Here is a 19,030-nt window from a genome sequence, read left to right as displayed (position 1 = left end):
TTATAGGAACAAAATATTTCAATTTTAGTGCCATGGTGTGTCATTACTATTCAAATCTGAGCATGGGCAACAGAATATTTGTCAAAATTGTATTTATTTATTTTTAGGGCCTCTGAACTAAAATTGATCTGTTCATTTGTTCACCCTATAAATAATTAATATGAAATGTGTTAGCAACACAAGCTACAGCCTCCACAATTATTTTACAGCTGTATGAAGATGAATTGATCCACAGTACATGAAGAATATCCTTCTAGAGGCGGGACTTCCTGTAAACCCACCAATCGCTACCTAGGACACTGGATGTGCTTTGAAAGGTCGCTTCTCGTAAACTCGTCGTTCCCGGCAATACTGCCCAATAGAATTAATTAAACGTCCCTTGTCCCGCCTTTGTAAACGCCTCGGCCAATTAAAATCCTCGTTGTCTAGAAATGTAGGCGGGATTGTTGTGAGTGACTTGATCCTGGACCAATGAGGAATGAAGGAGGGTTCTCTGTGACCAATGGGCCTTTAGGACGTAGAGGCTGAGCTTATAAATGACAAGGTGACGACGCCTCTCGTCCTACATTCATTAACTGCCGCCGTGAGCGAACCAAGGTAATCCCGGACCCTCCGTAAATCGCAACTCACCGGTAATATGTTGTTTTTTTTACAAACCATTTCCTCTGTAGAAGGTTTAATAATGATAATCTGTGTGTTATGCACACGCGTGAGTGGGAGTTATCTCAGGAAAGGTAGCTGTCATTGCTAACATTCAGTTGCTAGCATGTTAGGTCGGCCATTCAAAGACTTGGTGCTGATGGAAAACTTACGGTTGTATTATTATTATTATTATTATTATTATATGTACGTTCTTCGTTATTGTGAGACGGTCAATGTAGTTTATTAACGAGAGTCTACATTCACTGCGGTTGTTATGTGGCTGGTGAAGGCAGCGGGTCACACACCGGGCACAGCGCGGCCCCCTGCTCCTTTGACAGGCGGCTGAATGTAAAATGTCTGACACTCGGGGCCTACCGTGCTCTGTGTGCGCCAGTGTGCGGCTGCAAGGACACAGCTCTTCGGGTACCCGCGGTGTAATGTAGCACCTCGTCAGGGCACCACAGCCCGGCTAGGGTGTATGGTAACGGGCGGTGCTCTGTGTCTGCTCTTTAGGCCCGATGTGACCGTCTGCTGCTCATTTGTGACCTTCAAGGCTGCTAGCTGGTTAGCATAGCAACTTAGCTGAGCTCCAGCACTTCCACTGCTCTTAACCCCCAGTCTTAACAGGTGGCACTGCCATGCAAGCTAATCTGTTGTTGTAGTGCAGAACACACTGTTGCTGTTATCCATGGACGTTATTTGAATCCTGAAGTGAATCGTTGTTAGCTGACATTTCGTCCAAGTAATGGCGTCTGAAAGTGGGAGTGATAGTCATTCATTCGGCAGCATGTGTGGAGTATGAGCGGTTCAGATCTGGAGCTGATCCACACAGAAGCCAACTCGATTGGATTAATCTGCTGCATGAACTGGCTAACTGCTTAGAGCCACCAGGTCGGGGCTAAACTCTTCCTCGGGGAACTGAATTTGACAATTGCATGCATTAGTTGTTTGTTTTTAACGTGTGTGTGTGTAGATATATAAAACATGGAAACATGACTTAAACTATCCTTCCCTTAAAATGTGCGTGTACTCAGACCCTGTGTTGAAAGTAATAAAAGTCCATTAAGCTGTAGGTCACTAATGGACACTATGTATGGAACTGCAGCCTTCATCCTTGATGAGATATCATTGGATGAAACTAACTTGATTCTTAAACTTAAACAAGTAGGCGTTAATAACATTGCTTTTTTTTAAAGTGGATGGAAGTGAAAAATATTTTTGTAAATGTATGTTATACAGGGGTGTAAGATAATATTGACTTTGACTTTTAGCAGTTTGACCTTCCCACTTCTTTGAGTAGACAAAGTACACTTTATATTGTTTATGCATATAACATATTTACAATGAGAGGTTTTCATAAATGGAAAAATATTAATGTTTTTCTGTATGGAATGTAAAAACAAACTCTTGTCAGTAATATTTCATACATTTATGTTAAATGTGTGTTATGTTGCAGTGTTTTTGCACAGCCTGTAACTAGATCACAAGGTTTGTGTATATAAACTAACACTTTACACCTTTCCTCTCTCCAGGTTTCAGCCATGTATGCCTGCGCCAAGTTTATCACTTCCCCTGCTGTGGTACGTCACCTGTTGATATAGTTGTTTGTAGCTTTTTATAGCTGCAACCAACAATTATTTTCATATTTGATCATGTGTTTACATTCTTGATTAATCGAGTAATTGTTTGCTCCCTACAATGTTGGTCAGTGTTTCCCAAACCTGGAAATGTTCTCAAATTTCTTGTTTGTCCACAAATCAAAGTGATTCAGTTTTAATGAACCAAAAAATGTTCATATTTAAGAAGCTAAAAAAATCAGAGAACTTGATTTAATTATTTAGAAAATACTCAAACGGACTGGTCGACAATGTAGTCAACAATTATTCAATTGTTTCAGCCATAGTAGCTTTAAAAGGTGGTTTCAAATATCAATATAGCCAACTAAATATATATGTGTGTTCTTGTGAATGAACAGTGCTTCAGTGTAAATGTTTCTAGATCAAATCATTAACGTGAGATGATATTTTGGCTCATGGCTGCATGCTTGAGTTCAAGGACACAGTATTTACTGCGAGTGGTCAGAGGATGACAGCCATGGCATTTCCATGTCAGCTGATCCTGCAGCATGTTGGGCATCTCCATCATGGTTGTGCTAGAGTACAGGTTGAATTCACACATTCCATTACAGAAATACTGTGAATTCATATTTCCATAACTTTCCTCTTTGCTATTCTTGCATAGATTTAAAGCTCTAGTGTGTAAAATTGAAGGCAGTTCTGAAAAGGTGTGTCCTGAGTCTGGATTTAAAGGTGTGAAGGGAGTCAATGTTACGGTGTCGTGTGGGAGAGTTCTGGGGGGGCAGAGAGCTGAAAGCCCTGGACCCCATGGTGACGAGACGGGCAGAAGGTGTAGTGAGTTGGAGAGCAGCTGATCTGAGAACGGGGGGAGGGAGCGAGGGGGGGGGGGGATTGTGGAGAGTCTTGAAGGTGAGAAGGAGGATGTTGTATTGAATTCAGTATGTGACAGGGAGCCAGTGAAGTTGATGGAGGATGGGGGGGGTGATGTGCTCTATGGAGAGGGTTCTATTGATGATGAGTTTTTGGAGGGATTTGTGTGGGAGGTCAAAGAGGAGAGCGTTGTCTTCATTAATTAATATTAATTGAGAATTAAATTTAAGAGCACTTGTTTGTTCTTTAAAATGTCAAATGTTGAAAGATGTTGATCAGTTTTTTTTTACCAAACCTGGAAGTGATGACTATCTGTGATGTTTTGTCAAACTAAATTGTTTATTTTTAACGATTGATTTGTGACAAAAGCGCAAACAGAAAATATTCACATTTAAGAAGCTGAATAATCAGAAAGCTTGTTTTACTGATTGAAACAAAACTGAAACTGACTAATCAATAAATTGGTGATGATTCATTTAGTAATTGATTTTTAATCGAATGATTGTTGCATCCCAGCTTTATTGTATGATTCATTTGTTTTGTTTCACTCCAGAATGAGCCTTTTATATTTAAATGCTGGCTGCTGTTTTGAAACCACCATGTTTTTTTTTTTTAACGATAAGCCATAGTGACGTCTTGAGTTGTGATGTTAACTGAAGGTGTTCCAAACTGACTTCAGCTTCAGTGGAATAACGCGCGTTGTTACTACTTTAGCTACCTGGATTATATTTCTGCATTTTCCCTCCTGTTAAGCCACAGAATATTTCTGATTACTGCTACTTCCTCTGTCTCTGCAATAAAAAGAATCAATGAGAATATGCAGTTTTTCTGTTATTGTTTATCAGGGTTGTTGGTTGTAATGTCATTTGCCTGTTGTCTGCAGCTGCGTGGGGGGTCCAGAGTCCTCGCCCGGCCAGTCTCAGTCTCCCTGTTCAACAGACCTGAAGCCACAGTGGAGCAGCAGGTCAGTTCTTTAATGGTCATCTTGAGTTAAACTAATTGGGTCAGAAAATTCACATTTTATGATGTACTGTCATTGGTGCTGGGTTTTGTTTTATTTTAAAGCACAGTAACCAATATTAACTCACCTCCTCCCTCCTCTGCTAGGCCTTGTTGCCACTCAGCCAGTCGGTACTCTCCACCCGCTCCTTCCAGACCAGCGCAGTCTCCCGAGACATCGACACTGCCGCCAAGTTCATTGGTGCCGGTGCTGCCACAGTGGGTGTGGCCGGCTCAGGCGCTGGAATCGGAACAGTGTTCGGCAGCCTCATCATCGGCTATGCAAGGTAGTGTTTGCACACATTGGCCGTTTGGATAGTGTCATTGTTTAGAGCTGAGGTGTTTGTGACCTAATAGTCTATATTACATAGTTCTACTGACACTGAAGCAGTGTAAAAATGTGCTAGTTAAGGGTTAAATTGAAATTTATTTATTCACTTGTATGTACAGGGAGGTGTAACTAGGTGTGAACTTGGAGCAGATAATTGATCAGTCTGGTTATTTTATCAAAATAGTTTGATCCATAAAATGTTAAAATATTGGTTTGTCTTTGCTAAACCTGAAAACAACCACTGTCTTGTTGTCCACAAACCAAAATGAATTGTTTTTCATATTTAATATTAAATTTACATAACACAAAAACCTTTAATTATTTAAAGGATAAACAATTAATTAATGAATTTAGTCATATCAGACACTTTTATCCAAAGTGACTTACAATAAGTGCATTTCAACATTTGGGTACAAACAAGAGCTAGAAAGTCAAACTATAAAGTGCTACTCATAAGTGCGATGTACAAGTGAAAAAGTTTTTTTTGTGTCGTCTTAGTCGAGGTAGAATCGAAAGATGCGTTTTTAGTCTGCGACAGATGTGGAGGCTTTCTGCTGTCCTGATAATTGATTATTCGCTGCAGCCCTAGAGCTGACCACGTGTGACCAGGATGGACAGTGGAGATTATTGCAGGTGTTTTTGAAGTCGTGCAGGGTCAGTGTCGTGTCTGAACTGAAAGATTTCACTTGTTTGCGGTGAAAGGGCACAGCAAAGAAAACATTGTTGAAAACCCTTTAAAACTTGAATTGTTTTATTGTCGACCTATTGGGAATACATTGTGTGGTTTTACCATGCTGTCAGACTTTAGAGTGGATAACCCAAACAGCTGATCTGCTGCATCATAACACTGTAGGAGTGTATGTGTCTATGGTAAATCTCTGCAACTTTAAAATGCTGCCTACATTTAGAATGTTACAGATCTTTTACTCCATATAATAAAACATTTTTTTTTTATACCAAACAACTTAATGAAAATTGGTGTAATGTTAAACATAAAGATTGTGTTTGAAGGGTATTAAATACAGATGAGTATGCAGAGTATTGGTCATAAAAGCAGTTGAATAAAGCGTCTTGTTTCGACCATTGTCCGTGACCTTGATGGCAGCATGAGCTGTAACCAGGTCCTGGCAAATATTTTCTGTCTTCATATAATCAGTAATCAACGTTGATCTCAAATGACTTTTGTCCACAAACCAAATTTATTCACTTTAAATTATTTGTCTCCCAAAACGGGAGTCACGCGGTTTTTAAGGGAAGTTTAACAGTGTAATAAATAAAAGTAACACTTAAAAATTTTTTTTCAAAAATAACAGGTCCGAGGTAAATATCCTTCATTTAACATTCAAAAGCCAAAGAAATGAAGGTATTATCTGAAATGAAAAGTAAGCACATAATACAGCTCACATTTTATTTTAGAGCAGGGGTGTGAAACTCAAACGAGACGGTGTATTGTCACTCTTAAGAAACAAACTTTCAAACCTGACTCCAGACAAACCGCCTGTTTGCAGATTTATATGATACGATAGAGACGTCTCATGTGTTCATTATTAGTAGCTCATCATTCCTAAAAGTGACCACTGACTGTTCTCTGCTCTACAGGAACCCCTCCCTGAAGCAGCAGCTCTTCTCTTACGCCATCCTGGGCTTCGCTCTCTCTGAGGCTATGGGTCTCTTCTGTCTGATGGTGGCGTTCCTCATCCTGTTCGCCATGTAAATGTGGAAACAGCCACACCTCTCTCTCTCCACCCTCCACTTAATACCTCCACTTCCCCTTCTTCCCGGTCTCCTTTCCCCTTGTATCTCGCTCCCTTTCTCCCTAACCTACCTTCCTTTTTTGGAGGGTGGGTTTTTCAGAACGGGAACTCTGAAAGAGCTGATGGGCCATTCCAATCAACAGGGGAAGAAATATTAGAAACATCTGAGGTTAACAAACCTTTAAATACTACGTTTTTATGTTTTTCTGAAGTTTTATGTGAGACCTCGCATCAGTTGAGAAAAAAATCTGTCCAGAATAAATGGTTGGAATAACTAATGATCTGTGTCAAGTGGTCTTTATTTTTGTTTACATTCCATGTGATGCCAAGTGACTGAGGTTGTATATAAAATCTCCACAAAATGACAAGACACTTCTCTGAGGAGCTGGAACTAGCAACTTTTTCTGTGGTACCTATGGTATCTGTTTTTATTTTTTTGTATAAAAATGTTACCCTGTAAAAAGATTGGGCAGCTTATTTCTGAGTCTAAATATTCCCATTTTCCCCTGGAGAAAATCCTCACTCTCACTCTAAAATCAAATGATCTGACACTGAATTGAAACGCTCTCCTTACAGAGGCTTTTATGGTCAATTTAAAAAAGCCAGAGCTATTTAATCAAGCAGATTTGTAAGGATATTGATCGTTTTTCAAAATAAAATACGTTTGAAAGCACATCTTCAAATCAGAACATCAACTAAGTTTCAGAGACTTTGAGCAACTGTAGAGTTCTGAACAGGACTGATTTTAAGTTCTTTAGCATTTAATCAACTAGTACACTAGTACACACAAATCAGACAGTTTACTGCACAGTTTAAGAGAAATATCATTAAAAGTCTGATCACACTTTTTAATCAAATATTCCCAAATTTGAGATGGAATAACATTTTGCATAAGATCTGGACAAGACTGGTTTCTTAAAATACTGTAAAAATGTGATTTCCAGTATACTAGTAAGTCTCGATGTGCTGAATGCAACTTCATCAGTCTTGTTCAGAACTTTATATAGTTGCTCCAAGTCCAGTTATTAGGTCCCTGAAACTTATAGCTGTGGGGATTGGTGAGTGTCAGTGTTTTTTATCATTCAAAAGTGTACAGTCAGGTACAGCGCTGTCAGTGTTTTATTTTGAAATCCTTGCAAATCCATGTTTTTTTTTTATTACCGTAAAAGCCTTTGTAAGTAGGGCTTTAAAATTCGGTGTTATTTATCTGTTGCATTTCTTCTAAACCTCCACTTATACTGAAACATATTTATTTTGTTGAGATTTACACAAGTGACAGACGTATGAAAGCAGAACTGTAGCACTTGGCCCCGTGAACTAAAACTTTGATGGGCAAGAGTCATCAAAGGTTTCTTGCCTATCAAAGGAAAATTGCTTTGATGACTTTGATGAACAAAATAATATGTGGACAGCAGCAGTGAACCTCTTCTGGATTTCGGTAGTTCAGAGAAACAGACTATTACTTTGAAAGTTTCCACCGGATGAGTCGTGTTTTATGATCGAGGGCAGCTTGACCGGTAAGAAATCAGATCCAGAAGTTGCGTTATGTGTGAGTGTGTGCGTGAGAGAACGGATTGATGCGGATGTGGTCGCTGTAAAAACACCGTATTCTCACACTTTATCTCATATTACCGACAACAGCCGAGCGGCAAACACTTCCACCAGCTGGAGCGAGGTGGACCCGGAGACCCCGCGGAAGACTTGACACTTTTAAGAGGCTCTGAGGAGAATACAGTGACGCTAACGACAAATAGCCACCATGTAAGAAAAGGAAGAGGAAGGAACGAAGAAAAGCCTTGTTTTTGTGGCCTCGCCAACACTCGCTGACCGACACAAGCGGAGGTAACTTCCCTGAGCTGTCAACGCAGCTAACGCGACTTAACTGCTCGTACTGTGAGTCAACACCAGCGGTTTAGCTTGTTAGCTTCCGGGGCCATGGCGGACAGCTACGCGAAGGAGTCCAACGGCACTGCCCTCGTCCCTGCACAGGGCAGCGGAGCGTCGCTGCTTCCGACTCTGGCCAACTCCCTCCCAGGGGGAAACGCAGTGGTCGCCGGTGTTCACTCCAGCTCCAGCCCGGCCTCTCCTCCGCCCGCTGCGGCCGCGCAGAGTGGCCTATCCGCTGTGATGGCGTCCATGTCCGCTGTCACTGCTACCCCGGCCGGGTTCGGGACCACATTCGCCCACGGAACTACGCCACCTGTCCTGGCCTTGTCTCCAACCGTACACGCATCCACGCCTCTCCATGGTATTGCGATAGGGGTCGGAGGGGTGGCAGGAGCGGGCCTTCAGTCCCAAATCCACGCCACGCCCTGGGACCCGACCCTGAGTACGGACTGGGACAGGGAGAGGGCTTCCCAACAGTGCATCTCCAGAATAAAGAGGTAATTATTAAACTGAACAGTACAGATGAGCTGAGCTTCTCTTTCAGGTAAACAGGCCTTCAGACGGTCACTGATGTGAAGAAAATCGAAAGTAAAAGTTCGTGGAATCACTGAAATCACCGTTATTTTCAAGTAAACGTCAGGATCACCTTTGTTTTTTTAGGACAGAAAAACATCTGATTTTGTTTTTGTAAATTTGTTTCCAGACATATTTGAAGGTGGTTTGAAATCCATTTACAACAGATATTTGAACAGAGATTTTAACTTCACAAGGATTACTGTTGACAAGCAACTGGAAATGCTTTCGTTCTGCGCCTGCGTGTGAGAACAATATTTGCCCTCCAGCAGGTGGCAGTAGTCTCTATTTGTCATTGAAAAAGGGAAACTGGAAGACTGAGTTGTCCTGTGTCGTGTATAAACTGCAGAATCGTATAAACTACTCTTCTCATGGTCACATTTGTGTCCACGTACCGCAAGTGAGCAACAAATATTACGACATGAAGCTTTAAGTTTCTGTGTCAATTGTTGACCGCAAGGTTTGTTTGTGGTCAAGTGTCTGCTAATGTACTAGCATTGCACATTCACAACAAAAAACCATGCCAACATTTGCTTATAACAATAAAGTATATGTAAAATAAGATAAACAAATACATATGACTCTGAAATTGTACATATTATGATTATTTATATAGATATTTATGGTTGACTTTATGGTTTGGGTTTGATTGGTCTGTCTCCCTCTGCTCTCCGTCTGCAGGGACATCATGTCCATCTACAAGGAACCTCCACCAGGCATGTTTGTCGTCCCCGATCCTGAAGACATGACCAAGGTAAAACGCTAGTTCTTGCACGACAGGACAGACATTTACACTATAGGCCACGTTTCAAGCATTCTGATCAACACAATGCTATATGGTCTATATACTATACATACACACACATATATGTATATATATATATATATATATATATATATATATATATATATATATACATACATACATACATACGTGTGTGTGTGTGTATATATATATATATATATATATATATATACGTACATAATTACATTTTTCAGTTTTACTGAAATAAGGGCGATGCAAAAATGAGTACACCCCACAACAAAAACGACTAAACCTAGTACTTTGTATGGCCTCCATGATTTTTAATGACAGCACCAAGTCTTCTAGGCATGGAATGAACAAGTTGGAAACATTTTGCTACATCAATCTTTTTCCATTCAAGAATTATCTCTTTTAGAGACTGGATGCTCGATGGAGAGTAATCCTCAACTCTTCAGAATTCCCCATAGGTGTTCAATTGGGTTCAGATCAGGAGACATACTTGGCCACTGAATCACTTTTACCCTGTTCTTCTTCAGAAATCCAACAGTGGCCTTCGATGTGTGTTTAGGATCATTGTCATGTTGGAAAAGTGCACTACGACCAAAGGCACGGAGTGATGGTAGCATCTTTTCTTTCAGTATAGAGCAAAACATCTGTGAATTCATGATGCCATCAATGAAACACAGCTCCCCGACACCAGCAGCACTCATGCAGCCCCACATAAGGACACTGCCACCACCATGTTTCACTGTAGGCACCATGCATTTTTCTTTGAATTCCTCACCTTTGCGACGCCATACAGTTTTGAAGTCATCAGTTCCAAAAACATTTATCTTGGTCTCATCACTCCAAAGTACAGAGTCCCAGTAGTCTTCATCTTTGTCAGCATGGGCCCTGGCAAACTCTAGGCAGGCTTTTATGTGCCTGGGCTTTAGGAGAGGCTTCCGTTGGGACGGCACCCATGCATGCCATTCCTCTGCAGTGTATGCCATATTGTGTCACGGGAAATAGTCACCCCAGTTTGGCTTTCTACTTCCTTGGATAACTGCAGTGAACTTGCATGCCGATTTTCTTTGACCCTTCTCATCAGGAGACGCTCCTGTCGAGGTGTTAACGTCCGTGGACGACCTGGACGTCTCTGTGAGATGGTTGCCGTTCCATCTTTTTTAAATTTTTCTACCACTTTTGCTACAGTATTCTGACTGATAAGTAAAGCTTTGCTGATCTTCTTGTAGCCTTCACCTTTGTGGTGTAAAGAAATGATTTTCTTTCTCAGGTCTTGAGACATTTCTCTTCCATGTGGTGCCATTGCTAACAACATGAAATGGGAAGGGGTTTATAGTCAACTGTCTGCTGGACACCTGTGTGATGAATAGTTAGACTCACCTGTGGTTGATTATTGTGAAATTGGACATTTGTAGTCTAAAATTTAGCCTTGCTACAGAGACTTTCAGTGGGGTGTACTCATTTTTGCATCACCCCAATTTGAGTAAAACTATAAATTTTGTTCTCTAAGTTATATTATTATCCTTACTTTCAAGTTATAAGTTAAACAGATGTTAAATAAAACTTAGTCTTGTCAACATTTTGCAAATTGTTTTTGTTTTCATTGAGATATTGTTTAAAATGGTACTTTTCGAAGGGGGTGTACTCATTTACGCTGAGCACTGTATGTATGTATATGTATATGTATGTGTGTATATATAGCACTTTCCTAGTCTTGACCACTCAAAGCTGCTTTACACTGCAGTTTGTGATTCACTCACACATTTGCATCCATGTGATGCACATTTTTCTTTCACACATCTTTCAAACCCATTACTGCGAGATTTCCATGGCAACAGAGCAAACTTCATGTGTCATTCCCATGAGTGAATTCCTGCTTCCAGGATGTGCACATTTGAGAAATGTTGTGTTTTTGATGGTCAGTATCGCGGTGCTTTCCAGTGTGTGTGTGTGTGTGTGTGTCACACATTACTGTCATATTGTAATTTTCCAGTTAAACTTGCGTTGAAACCGTCAGTTACTCACCCCTGTGGGAGTCATGGCAGTCTGTGGACACTCGCTGTTGCGATTCTCATTTGACATTTGTGTTTGGACAGTGGTGTCCAATGTGGATTTCATTGGTGGTTTTCAAGGCCTAATTTTCTGCCTCGTGGTCTCTTTAGCTGCATTTATATGGACACAAGTAATTGGAATAAAAGCCTGACTGCAATAAAAATATGTCAGGTTAACGTCCAATCCAATACAGCCCATTCAGAGACAAATGTCTTTCCGAACCAGAGGACTGGATCGGCAAGATCGCCATTCAAATTCGTGTTCACATAAACAGTCTATTCGATCACGACTTCCTGGTTTGGTGCTCTCACGTGTCTGATCCACATACACATGATTTATTTGGAAAAGGATGAAAATTCCATTCCAGAAAAGAATAATAAACAGACGTGGAAGAGGGGTGGATATTGGACGGCGAGGGGACGAGCAGTGTTTGTTTACTCCGCTAACAAAGTGATGCTGCTTCCTCTGCTTCCAGGGAATGAAGTTGTGTTTCCACTGTGTGGAAAGGTGCAGTACATTACACATTTTTTTTGCGTTTCCATGAGGAATAGTACCAAAATAACCAGTCCAACCATTCCATTCTTTGACACCCTACCCTTGGGGTTCCTGAGTACGGTATGGTGTGGTATGGTATGGTAAGGTAAGGTAGAGCTAAGCCGGCTCTACCCACAGCTGATTGGGCGCCAGAAAAACGTCACTCCTTTGCGATTGGTATAAATAGCCCATGGACGTCTCATGCAAAGCTTGGTGTGTTGTTGATGCAAACAGCCACAAACAGAGCAGGAACAGAGCTGCTGGATGTCCTCCGTTGTCTGTTGTGTTGCGCTGATTTTGTTGTCGTCACGCCAAGGGACCGTCGGGCATAGCCCACACTGCGCCTACCAAGGTACTGTTCTCAGTCGAAAAGCAAGCCTGACCCAGAGCTTTAGCATTCCTAACCATATCCAAAACCAAATGGAACATGATGGAAACACAGCATTAGACAACACTGCACATTGAGACGTGTACGCACTCCGTACGATGGAATTGTCATTTCCAGTCAGAAAACTGTTGCCCATGTAAACAGAGCTTTTGTTCTTACCTTCCTTCTCTGTCACGGTCTGACGATGCTTCTTTCCTCACAGATACACGCCCTGATCACAGGACCATTCGACACGCCGTATGAGGGCGGATTCTTTCTCTTCCTGTTCCGCTGTCCCCCCAACTACCCCATCCGCCCGCCACGGGTCAAGCTCATCACTACAGGACACAACACAGTCCGCTTCAACCCCAACTTCTACCGCAATGGCAAGGTTTGCCTCAGCATCCTGGGGTGAGTCGTATTTCATCCCCTGTTCATTGTTTGTGTTAGTTGTTTCACTGGAAGTCTGTAAAGGACGGTTACACTTGGTTAGAGAAATACTTTTAACAAAGGTACTGCTGTTGCTTGAACGTACAGAGTGTAAAATTTTGTTGGAATTAAAAACTGGGACAAGACAGAGCAGATACATGAGATTGTGTGACGTTGCCTGTCGTGTCCTGCTGATCTGGATTCTGATGAAACAATGACACCGGGTGAATGGAAACCTTTCTTTGGCAGTGTTTTGTTTTAGTTTAGTTAATTGTGAATATTGTCTGGTTTCTTTGCTCTATTTAACAAAGAAATCATTAAAAAGTCCATCATTTTGTGTTTGTGGAAAAGCAAGACGTTTGAACGTTTGGGAAACAGAGAACATTTTCTGACATTGTATGGACCCAACAACGAATCGATGAATCCAGCAAATCATTGACAGAATGATCATTTATGAAACTTAGCTGCAGTCCTAACTGTAAAACCTGACAGACGTGTGCTGTGCAATAATGTCTTTGTGCGCGTGTGCAGGACCTGGACCGGCCCGGCATGGAGTCCAGCCCAGAGCATCTCATCTGTCCTCATCTCTGTCCAGTCTCTGATGACAGAGAATCCCTATCACAATGAACCTGGCTTTGAACAGGTACTGTGTGTTTGTTTGGTCGTTTGTTTGTGTCACTTTGTGATATTTAAATTGGTATTTGGCCCATGTTAAATTCCATTTGATTCAGTGAGTTGGGAAATGTTTACGTACCAAACATCCTTTGCACTAATACAGGAACTTGTACTGAAATGATTTGTCACATCTGAAGTTGTGTAACTGGCGGTTTGAGCTGACACCCGCACTGATAAGCCGCGCGTGAATCATCCCCAGTTAAATTCAACCAAAGTTCTTTCTTGTCTTTTTGTGTTGTTTGTTTTTGATCCAGTAAAAGAAGTTATTCCATTAAGCTCTCTCTTATTTGTGTGTTTGTGTGTGTGTGTCACAGGAGCGCCACCCAGGAGACAGCAAGAACTACAACGAGTGTATCCGCCATGAAACCATGAGGGTGGCAGTGTGTGACATGCTGGAAGGCAAAGTCTCCTGTCCCAAAGCTCTGTGGTGAGACCTGCACTCTGTTCAGACCTGGTTTTAACATTTATCTGGACACACATGGAGATGCTTCCTCATGTGTGTGAACTGACCTGCTCACAACTGTCCTCCTGTCGTCTGATGACTCAGAGTATTAACACAGCACAACATGCATCTGCAGTTTACCTTTACTTTTGCTTCTGTTAGCAGGAAACCACAAAAATAACTGAACCAGGCTTTCAACAGTTAATCAGTTATTACATTAATTGTCAACTATTTTGAAAGTGTTTTTTTGTTTTTAATAAATTGTGAATATTTTGTTTCTTTGCTCCGTCTAACAAAGAAATCATGAAAACAACTTTGGGAAACACAGATCAACATTTTCTGACATCTTCTGGACTGGTTATGAAAATAATTGTTGGTTGCCCTAAACTGAACCCATTACCATGACATTTTGTGGAGGCGTGGAGATTAATCCAGGGATAATTTATTAAATCTTAACCGGGATCTGATTAAGGGGTGCGGATGAGAGATTTATTTGTTCGGGTTAGTTGTTTTTACAGCCATTTACTTGAGATTTGTGTGCGTCTTTTTTAAAGTAGCATGCACAAAATTAAGTTGTGATGTTTTTTCCTAATACATGTCATTGGAAGTGTCTGATTTACCTTTACAGAATATAATATAAGGGTTACAGAAATGGCAATGAAATAATCATAAACGTTAATATGCACAAATGAGCTCTTGCACGTTGGCCAGTTTGCTAATTTGGTGCATGTGTGTGTTTTTTAGGAGTGTGATGGAAAAGTCATTCCTAGAATATTACGATTTCTACGAGGGAGTTTGCAAAGACAGACTTCATCTACAGGGACAGAACATGCAGGTGACTACGGTTCTTTTTCTCTTCTGCTCTCATTTACCTTCATTTTCTTTGATTAATGTCAGTTTGTCGAGTACGAATGAAATGAGGTTCTAATTCAATTATTTTTACAAACATACGGTAGACAACACAAACATCAAGTGTGTTTTCATCATGTAAGAATACTTGTTTTGTCTGTTGGCATACGTCACTGCGGGCGCTCAAATGTGGCTAACTGCCCTATTACTGTACCCAGGACCCCTTTGGTGAGAAGCGCGGTCGTTTTGACTACCAGGGCCTGCAGGCTCGACTCGGCGCCATCCACAGGCGAATAAGGGAGAAGATCTTAGCAGATGACGACAACAATGACGACGACTCGGACTTGGACACCAGCTCCTCAGGGACGGACCCTGACAGTCAGGGCAGCTCCCAGCCCTGACCCTCTAATCACGACTGGACATTGGCCAGATCAAGAAATGAAAGACAGTGGAACATTTTTTTTTTCTTTTTGTTGACGTTGTTTTGTTTGCAGTGGAGGAACAAAATCACATGAGGCAACCTAATGGCTGCCCAGGCGACGCATACTTCAATATGCAATCCTCCCACCGCTGGTGTCACAGCTGGTCTCTTGGCACCAGAGGGCCATGCGGCCCAGGTGAGCGGCCATTCTTAGAAACAAGCAGGATTTAGGGCCACGGGGTTATGACACCTCTGCTGGAGGTTGACATAAGAACTAGCTCTACTCTGAAGCCTTCCTAGCCATTCTGGTCAGAGGTGATAGATTGTCCCTGAAAGGCAGAGCTTCCCTCCCTCATACCTCCATTAGCTCTCTCACTCCTTCACTCTCCTGTTGAGGCTTTGCCTCCGCCGTCCTGTCACCCATGCATCTCCTTCCACCTTCTAATTTGTTGTTACGCCTCAACCCAGGACAAAGCACACCTCTGTGATGAAGGTGTTTGTCATCCTCAGCCTCCTTCCTCCTGCTCATCTGCACCCAACCCTCCAGCGTTCAGTCCATGTAGCTCGCACACGTCACCACCTCGCACTTCAGCAGCTTTCATTTCCACCATTCTTTCTACGAAATTGACTTTATCTGCACTTTGACCTCTTTCTTGGAGTTCATCTTCGAAACGAGATCTTTTGGAAGCTGACGGCTGTCGGCTAACATCCAGCTTGTGGTCCAGTCCTCACACCATGCATGACTGTTTGTATTCACCAGCATAACTCACTGGACGTCAGTTCTTGTTTCACTTACCCCTGCTACAGTCCTTGTCCCCCCAAGCTCCCTCTGCCTGTGTAGCCGTGTTGGCATCGCTTCAGTTTGGTACAGAACGTATATTTTTGGATTTTCTATCAGGACTTACCAACGTAACCAGCCCCAACCGGAGTACAATGGTACGCTAAAGTGCCAGAGAAAGATCACAGTACAGTACCTGGGTGGAGTTAGATGCGGCCCATTCCAAACCCCGCCTACATATGCCTGACCCAGACCGTACCATACTGTACCAAACAGAACCGTGTCATGATGGAAACACAGTTTATGATAATTCTCATGCACCTCCTGCCTCTCATCTACCGTCACGATCCAACACAGCAAATGACAAAATAGGTTCCGCGACCCATTGGAAGAAAAATAAATGGGAACAACTTAATCATTGTCTCTCAGTAAGAGTTTTGTATGCAGTGATTTCATTACTCACCAATAATAATATTTTTTATACGTCTAAGATACAAGTCAAAAACCACACCAGAGGTGATGAAACGGCAACTCCAGGCTTAACAAAGCTCATCTGTTAACTGGTGGGGAATTTGAACAAGCTCTAAAATTTATTGACACCCTTCATCTCTGTGAGTTCTCTGGCATGCTCTACAGTTCCTTTCAAGACAGTAGGTCGTCATATTCCTCTCGCTGATGGGCATGAATCACTGGTTTCACAAGTGAAGCCTCAAATTTGTTAAGGCCCAAATGATCTGATAGGTTTCTCTCCGTGTCAGTGGCTGGATGAGTTTTATTTTCCATAAACCTATTCCATGGCATCCATCAGGGTTCAGTTGTGGGTCCCCTGGTTTTAAACCTTTTGCTCCATCTTTAATTATCCAGTTTCATTACAACATTGATGATGCACGTCTCCACTTAGTCAGACCCAATGACTGAAATGTCTAAAATGGAAATGGCGTTCAGTGTCAGACTGAAATTATTTCAGAAATATAGAGAGCCAAGTTTCTCACTGATTATAACACGTCTCAGAAACTACACCTAATCCCAAATGACTCATTTTACAATCAGCAATATTTCTTACATTTGTAGACAGGACAAAGTTTGAGATCCCCGGGAATGAGCTGAAATTTGCAGCTTGTGGCGTAATGCAAATTAGATCCTGATCTAATAAGCAATACATTATCACAGAAAGCAGACAAATGAGACGTCACTGGTCCAGAAACTAAATCAATCGGTCATCCTACGTGAGTTAAATTAAGTCTGGTTTCACGCATCAGTGATCAGTGGCTCCTGGTGAGAGAGAGAGAGAGAGACAGAGTGTAGTCTGATATCATCTCTACTTATGTTCATGTCGTGTGAACTTGTTTTAAAAGGTCACGGTTTGAAAACCACGTCCTGTTTGACGTCACGCTGCGTTTCACGTCCCCGCCCCCACACACGTTCCTGTTGAGAAGTCGGAAATGCAAACGTATCTCGGGCTAGCCCTTTTTGGCTAAACCGGTCGCTAACAGCAGTCTACATTATATTATCCACACACTAACAGCGTAGCAACATGTCAACGGATGAAATTAAACTACTCGTGTACGACTGATTTACTGTAAGACAGATGTGGCTGAAGCGCTGTTAGCGGTGAAAGTAGCACAGTAGCAGCGTCGCCCTTGGTGAAGTTGCTCACAGTTTCCGAGTTGGAAATCAGAGTTCAAGGAAATGATCTCGGAAAATCTGAGTTCTGTCCACAAATGGAAAGTAATGGAAAGTACCACTTTCCAAATTTGTTGGTGAAAAGTGCTACACAGATCTAGATGAAGAGAAATCCAGGAGCTCACTTTGAACCAGAAGCAGGTTTGGCCGACGTGACTGGGACCTCAGCCTTGATGACTGGAGCGGTGACAGATACGTGTTCATCACATCAACAGTTCTCCAAAATCCAGAGAGGAGGAAGGAACGACGGACCTTTCGCAATGAGCACTGTCAGGAGAACACGTAACATTAGCGAAGGCTTTGTTTGAGTCATGTGCCTTGACTCCTGTGGCCAGAGAGAAGCCACGCCCACCAGGCCTCATTTTAGCCTGCACTGCAGCTCATCCACAACCAGGCCACAGAGACATTAGCAGCTCTCCTGTGTATTATACAGAAAGTTCTGCTTTTAGTCGATCTGTGTAGCAGATAAGAAGCTGTTAGAGGGAAGTCATTTTCACGACATTCACCTTTTAAATTTCTTTTTTTATATATAGTTACTCCAGTGTCATGCTGTAGTTAATGATCATTTGCCGTGTATTGGGATGATGACTCTTGTCATCTGTGCTTAAAGTGTAACTAAACCCCTGAACCACATATAAACCAGTGTATTTCTGTATCTAGTCGCTTTATTTTGCAAATCCAGGTGCAAATCGTCACAGTTAAGGGTAAAGTATTGAAATTGTGCTTGTTAAAATTTGGCGTTTCTACTGCCTCACTCTGGTCAAACACCAGCTGCTGCATTACAATTGTGTCATTGGCTCAGTCCACTCTCAGTCCCCGCCCTCATGCACGTGTCATTGGCTCAGTCAACTCTCAGTCCCCGCCCTCATGCACGTGTCATTGGCTCAGTCCACTCTCAGTCCCCGCCCTCATGCACGTGTCATTGGCTCAGTCAACTCTCAGTCCCCGCCCTCATGCACGTGTCATTGGCTCAGTCCACTCTCAGTCCCCGCCCTCATGCACGTGTCATTGGCTCAGTCCACTCTCAGTCCCCGCCCTCATGCACGTGTCATTGGCTCAGTCAACTCTCAGTCCCCGCCCTCATGCACGTGTCATTGGCTCAGTCAACTCTCAGTCCCTGCCCTCATGCACGTGTCATTGGCTCAGTCAACTCTCAGTCCCCGCCCTCATGCACGTGTCATTGGCTCAGTCAACTCTCAGTCCCTGCCCTCATGCACGTGTCATTGGCTCAGTCAACTCTCAGTCCCCGCCCTCATGCACGTGGAAACCATTGCTCTGTCGTCTTTCTCTCCGCTGCTTGGAGCACGGTGTGAGCGATTGAGAAGCTCGACTTGCGCAGCTGCACCTCGGCGTCAGATTTCACTACCAGACCACGCCCCTGTAGAGGCGGTCTCT

The 19,030-nt window shown here is 42.4% G+C and overlaps 2 protein-coding genes across 2 annotated transcripts; both read left to right on the top strand.

The window, feature by feature from the left end:
- Positions 1-478: 478 nt before the first annotated feature.
- atp5mc1 (ATP synthase membrane subunit c locus 1) lies at positions 479-6,451 on the top strand. Its single transcript, XM_058652787.1, has 5 exons — positions 479-632; positions 2,175-2,222; positions 3,973-4,053; positions 4,197-4,375; positions 6,019-6,451. Exons 2-5 carry the CDS (start codon positions 2,184-2,186, stop codon positions 6,131-6,133), a joined length of 414 nt encoding a protein of 137 aa, XP_058508770.1. The 5' UTR covers positions 479-632; positions 2,175-2,183; the 3' UTR covers positions 6,134-6,451.
- A 1,042-nt stretch (positions 6,452-7,493) lies between these two features.
- On the top strand, positions 7,494-17,348 carry ube2z (ubiquitin-conjugating enzyme E2Z). The gene is made up of 7 exons (XM_058652786.1): positions 7,494-8,557; positions 9,315-9,387; positions 12,582-12,769; positions 13,319-13,430; positions 13,777-13,889; positions 14,649-14,739; positions 14,972-17,348. Exons 1-7 carry the CDS (start codon positions 8,109-8,111, stop codon positions 15,152-15,154), a joined length of 1,209 nt encoding a protein of 402 aa, XP_058508769.1. The 5' UTR covers positions 7,494-8,108; the 3' UTR covers positions 15,155-17,348.
- The last annotated feature ends 1,682 nt before the right edge of the window (positions 17,349-19,030 follow it).

Source organism: Solea solea, chromosome 16, assembly GCF_958295425.1.
Source record: "Solea solea chromosome 16, fSolSol10.1, whole genome shotgun sequence".
In the NCBI taxonomy this organism is placed as follows: Eukaryota; Metazoa; Chordata; class Actinopteri; order Pleuronectiformes; family Soleidae; genus Solea; species Solea solea.
Note: the sequence above shows the minus strand (reverse complement) of the source record. Positions and strands in the feature narration are given on the sequence as shown.

Bases quoted from the DNA above. Each gene is read 5' to 3' on its own strand.
- ube2z (XM_058652786.1), top strand. From the start codon at position 8,109: ATGGCGGACAGCTACGCGAAGGAGTCCAACGGCACTGCCCTCGTCCCT. The intron at 9,388-12,581 runs GTAAAACGCTAG...CTTTCCTCACAG, and splicing joins ATCCTGAAGACATGACCAAG to ATACACGCCCTGATCACAGG. The intron at 12,770-13,318 runs GTGAGTCGTATT...GCGCGTGTGCAG, and splicing joins GTTTGCCTCAGCATCCTGGG to GACCTGGACCGGCCCGGCAT.
- atp5mc1 (XM_058652787.1), top strand. From the start codon at position 2,184: ATGTATGCCTGCGCCAAGTTTATCACTTCCCCTGCTGTG. The intron at 4,054-4,196 runs GTCAGTTCTTTA...CTCCTCTGCTAG, and splicing joins AAGCCACAGTGGAGCAGCAG to GCCTTGTTGCCACTCAGCCA. The intron at 4,376-6,018 runs GTAGTGTTTGCA...TCTGCTCTACAG, and splicing joins CTCATCATCGGCTATGCAAG to GAACCCCTCCCTGAAGCAGC.